Source organism: Gekko japonicus, unplaced genomic scaffold (assembly GCF_001447785.1).
Source record: "Gekko japonicus isolate JY-2015 unplaced genomic scaffold, Gekko_japonicus_V1.1 scaffold96, whole genome shotgun sequence".
In the NCBI taxonomy this organism is placed as follows: Eukaryota; Metazoa; Chordata; class Lepidosauria; order Squamata; family Gekkonidae; genus Gekko; species Gekko japonicus.
The window spans coordinates 677,752-683,155 of NW_015168048.1; the positions used below are offsets into that span (position 1 = coordinate 677,752).

The window sequence follows — 5,404 nt, forward strand, 5'->3', positions numbered from 1 at the left end:
TTATTATTATTATTATTATTATTATTATTATTATTATTATTATTATTATTATTATTATTATTATTATTATTATTATTATTATTATTCATCTTTAAAAGCAGTTTAGGAAATTTCACCAGTAAAAATCTGATACTGCTTGACTTTTTTCTTTTTCTTCTTTTCTTAGTCACCTGACCCTTACTAGAATTACCTTTTGTTGACTAAACAAAGTGGGAATATATCTTTATAGGGATAATTGTCATCTTATTTTCAGGAAGATTTCTTTCACTCCAAAATGTGTATGTTTAAAAATTATGTGATTGATCTAAGAGTGTTTATATTGCTGCTTTTGAAATTTTGCTTGATTTTAATTAAATGGAAATGGGGAATTAAGTCTTCCCTCTCTCTGATATTGTGCTCTTTTGTTGAGTGCAGCAAGCTGGCTGAGTTGGCAGGGTTTAGCTGTGCCCTATATTATTAAGAAGGATTTATGGTAATGGCAGGCTCCCAAATGCTTTTCAGCCATTCTGTCATCTTTTTTAGTGCTCCGATTTGTCTCCCCTTTACTCTCTGTATCCCAGGATGCTCCCAGGTCCACTCATGATGTATCAGTTTCAAAGAAGCTTCATCAAAGCAGCAAGTAAGTACTTTCCCCACGACCTCTTGGAGGAGACAGTGGAATGTGTGAATGTAACTTCATAGCTCCTTGCAATTCATTGGCACAGAACAGATTTTTAAGGATCTGCTGCAAGCAGGAGTGGAATTGTAACGGCAAGGGAACATGTTACTTGTGTGCTTCCAACAATAAAAGTGTGTTTGTGGAAGAGTTTGCATGACCAACATATAGGAGCACTTACTGTTTAACTGTCTGGATTGTTGCAGTCAGCAAATAGAATTTGATTATTGAAGTATGACTGCATGATTTGAAAAATAGGTAGGGATGCTGAGAACTGCTGTGATCACATTGACCAGCCAAACATGCTACTTTTAACTGCCACAATTGGAGGTCAACTGAGCCCTAGATCTCTTCAATTTGTCTCTACACAACTCAAGCAGCTGTTCAACAAGTTCTAGGTACCCTCTTTTGCTTCCTGGGGTGGGAGATCAGAAGCTAAGTCTCAGCTGATCAGGGAATCATCTGAGATTACGTCTGATCCCACTCACAGGAAACTTCACCAAGGGGAAGGGGCATAGGGATGCCAACCACCAGGTGGGACCTGGGGATCCCCCATAATTGCAGCTCATCTCCAGACTACAGAAATCAGTTCCCCCTGAAGAAAATGGATGCTTTGGAGGAAGGGTTCTATGGCATTATACCCCACTGAGGTCATAGTCATCTCCAGGCTCTACCCCCAAATCTCCAGGAGTTTTCCAACCTGGAGCAGACAACTCTACCCCTCTGCCCTCCCATTTCTGGTCAAGGGGGACCTGGCAACCCTGGGGGTGGGGGCAGGAGGATAAGTTGAGACATGGCTTGTGATCTCCACCCTGGGCAACTTTGCTGTATCACAGCCTTGTAGGACGGGGATGCTGCAAAGTTTGGGTGTGATAAAGCCACTTATCACCTTGGGCAAACTTTATCCTATTAGAAGGTTCTCTTCAAATCAAACAGGCCAAGCAGCCTGTTGATAAATCTGCTTTTTTATTGTTATTTATTTATATTACTTATTTATTAATTACACTTATATCCCGCCCTCCCCACGAACGGGCTCAGGGCGGCTTACAAACAGAGGCAGCATGTGCCAAATATAAAACATTAAAACAGCATAAAAACAACCATATTTAACAATAATAAAGTGCTCAATGATGTTACCAATTTAATCAAATTAGGATGGTGACCTATAGATGTTACTGAAAAGCCCGTTTCAATGACATCGAACCATCGTAATACTGTAGCTAGATCTTTATACTGGGCCATCCCATCGCCCCGTTGTTACCATAAGATAGTGGGTGGTGGTGGTAGTGGCAGCTCCTAATTAAAAGCCTGGCGGAAGAGTTCCATCTTGCAGGCCCTGCGGAACTGTGAGAGATCCCGCAGGGCCCTGATCTCCTCTGGGAGCTCGTTCCACCATGTAGAAGTCGCTACTGAAAAGGCCTTGGCCCTGGTTGCAACAAGCCTGGCCTCCCTAGGGCCTGGGATTACTAAGTGATGTTGGGCCCCGACCGTAATGCTCTCTGGGGTATGTATGGGGAAAGGCGGTCCCTCAGGTATGTCGGACCCTGGCCGTGTAGGGCTTTAAAGGTAAGTACCAGCACCTTGAAGCAAATTCAGAAAGCTATTGGCAGCCAGTGCAGCGCTTTCAGCACAGGCCGGATGTGCTCCCATCTAGGGAGACCCATCAGAAGCCTGGCTGCAGCATTCTGCACTAACTGCAGCTTCTGAACTTGCGACAAAGGCAGCCCCATGTAGAGAGCGTTACAGTAGTCTAATCTTGAGGTGACCGTTGCATGGATCACTGTAGCCAGGTCGTCGTAGTCAAGGAAGGGGACCAACTGCCAAATCAGCTAAAGGTGATAAAAAGCCAAGCCGGCAGCGGCTGCCACCTGGGCCTCCATAGTAGTTATTGGCAATAAGAATTTCAACTGAACTCATGGGTGTTCAAAAATTCCTAAAGAGAGGTTACTACCTCCTGCTGTGTTGGTAGCTCTGTCTCAATTTCAATGTGGTATCTGACTTGAGAAATCACTGCTAAGCAAATTTGAATTCATGATATTTTAAGACTGAAGTTTGCTATCATATCCATGCAAACATCTATTTTCACAAGAAGTAGAGGCAGAAGGGGAACGTGGATTAAGTCAGGAAGCAGCATTCAAGTTACAAAAGTAATAATCCAATTCATGCAGTGAGGAAAAGGATGAAACAAGAAAAAAAACATCTTTCCCCAGCTCCTCTATAAAAAAAAATACTTTTACCCACAGTGGTCAACTAGCTGCATAGTAATAATATTGTTGAGGCTAGTTTGAAGCATTGAGAAATTTAAATGTCAGGTTTCAGAAGAGTTCTGTGTTAGTCCCAGTATTTCTGGGAGTTCAACATACAGTTATAGTGTAAAAATGTTTTGTTCTGCAGCCTCTAATAGTAGGGAGAAAAGCACAAAGATGGGGGGAAAGAGCTGTTAGAACAGGTGTATGCTTCTGTACCTAGTGAAGATTTTACCTGTTTGGGTTGCAGAGGGGGAGAGTTTTTGAAATTAGCAATAATAATTTAAATGAATGCTTAGCCTCTAAGTATCACTTTACATGGTCAAAGGTCTTTGTGCACCTTATTTTGTAATCCTTACAATTGCCTTGGAAGGTAAGTCAGTATTATCATTCCCATATTCTAGACTGGGGGAGAGGGAGTTTAGGTAGAAGGAAAATAACTTGCCTGAGGTCACCTAATGATTTAAAGGCATAGTATTGAAGCTGGGGAGTTCCATGACTGATAGCCGAGTCTCTTAGCCATTATGCTGAACCAGCTCTGTGTATGTCATGCCGAAAACATCTCTGAAGACATGAAAGTCACTTCTTTATCTTTCATCTGTATGACTGTAAACCTGACTTGCTACTTTGTTTGAAGAAAGTGCAGTTGTGTACTAAGAGCTCTGGGTTATAAGGGCCAAGTATTTTCCAATTTCTTAATGTTGATGTTCTTGTGACATGGTGATGTGTTGAATTAACTCTATATCATTTTATCAGGAAAATGCTAGTGAATTAATATATATGCTGGACTAATTTAGACTACCAGGATTGCTACCTTATGCTTGGAATGGATGATCTCAGCTAGTAACGATTTTCTCAAATATAGATCCAAATAGAGTTTATTGATTTTTACATTACTTTTTTATTACTTTATTCCCTTAGACTAAGATGTATGGTTGTTTACTGTCATCTGATCTAGTCATAAATGACTTTATATGTAAGGCTATTGACCTATATCTATAAATCTGCAAGTGTTTTAAAACAATACTTCCTTGGTCTCCCAGAACTGCTACCATATGATGATCTGGAAGAATTAAAGTTTTTTTCAATATTAATATTTATATGTGCTGGTATCTGGCGGATATTACAGTTATCGAGTTAGAAGAAATCCGGTGATTTGGGATTGTGCTTTGTGTCCTGAAAAGTGTATCTTGTCATCTTGCAGAACTGGAGAATCAAGAATCCAGAGTCTCAGAGATCCATAGCTTAGTTCACAGACTCCCTGAGAAAAACAGACACATGCTCCATTTGCTCATGAATCACTTGGCAAAGTAAGTATGTTTCTTTGATTAGCTGCCAGTTTGTCCACCTCCCTCAAAACATAAAAAGGAGCAAGAGCATCTAGGAAATTATGAAGCTGCAGTACACCAAGTCAAACCATTGGCTCATCTAGCTCAGTATTGTGTGCTTTGAATTACAGTAGTTCTTGGGAATTCAGATAGAGGTCTTTCCCAGAGTTTTACCATAAATCTGGTTTTTAACAGGAAATGCTAGGGATTAAACTTAAAATCTTCTACTTGTAAAGTATGTGTTCTCCTACTGAGCCCTGCCCCTGCAAGTTTGAAGGTATGTCAGTTCTCTCCCCACCCTGAATTTAAAGCAGGGATGACCAACTAGAAGCATTACAAAATTTAAAACTTAGGTATGTTAGCAGTTTTACCAGTAGTTTCACTTACAGCAAACAGAAGAAGGTTGTGAGAAATAGAGAGATCTCATACTTCACTGTTTCATCACTCTTCAATTTATTATGTAATGCACTGGCCATGCCCTGAACACATATGATCAATGATGTGAAGCCTCTGTACTATTATGCCGCAAATACGTTCCCAAGTTCTGCACTACTCTCTGCAGAATTCGATGAGCCTCAGAATATCAAACTGGCTAACCCGCTGTCAGCTGTCGAGCCTTTTCGAATTCTCCACACTACATGCTTGTGGTACTGGGATGTTGTTTTGTGAGTGGGAAGAAGAAGGTCAAGGATCTGTTCTTGCTTGAGGAACATACTGCTCCTGCAAGAAAGTTAAGTTCCAGGATATTCAGGAACAAGGTTAATTGTTGAGAGAACAGGCAGGGGATGTATAAATTTAGGTACAGTGTGGGAAACTTTTAAGATATAGCTGCTCTACTGCAGTTATAGCCAAGTTGTGAAGCCCAGCATATTTTACTTTCTGCATAAATATGTGACCATTTGCCCTGGTCACTAGAAGAATGAAGAGAAACATTTTGGAGGCGGAACCTAGGATAGCTCTCACTTGTGTCTTTTAGCAAACTTATAAATGGTTCCATAATTCTGGCATATCCCAAGGGCCCAGTTTTGAGGAATCCAGACTCAGAGAAGTGTTCTTGAAATTTAGTGGCAATATCTCACTGTTTAACTCCTACAGAACAAAAATGAAAAAAATACTGGGTGATAGTTGACTGATTTATTATGATACAAAGTCCCTATGTGTTTAGCCATGAAGGC

At 40.6% G+C, this 5,404-nt stretch overlaps 1 protein-coding gene across 1 annotated transcript in view; it reads left to right on the forward strand.

Annotated features, from left to right (window-relative positions):
* The window catches only part of ARHGAP26 (Rho GTPase activating protein 26), a 456,611-nt gene that overhangs the window by 285,361 nt on the left and 165,846 nt on the right, over positions 1-5,404 (forward strand). Inside the window, exons 16-17 of the mRNA XM_015414327.1 lie at positions 561-619; positions 4,106-4,211. Coding sequence (XP_015269813.1) covers positions 561-619; positions 4,106-4,211 — 165 coding nt within the window. The remainder of the gene's footprint in view (positions 1-560; positions 620-4,105; positions 4,212-5,404) is intronic.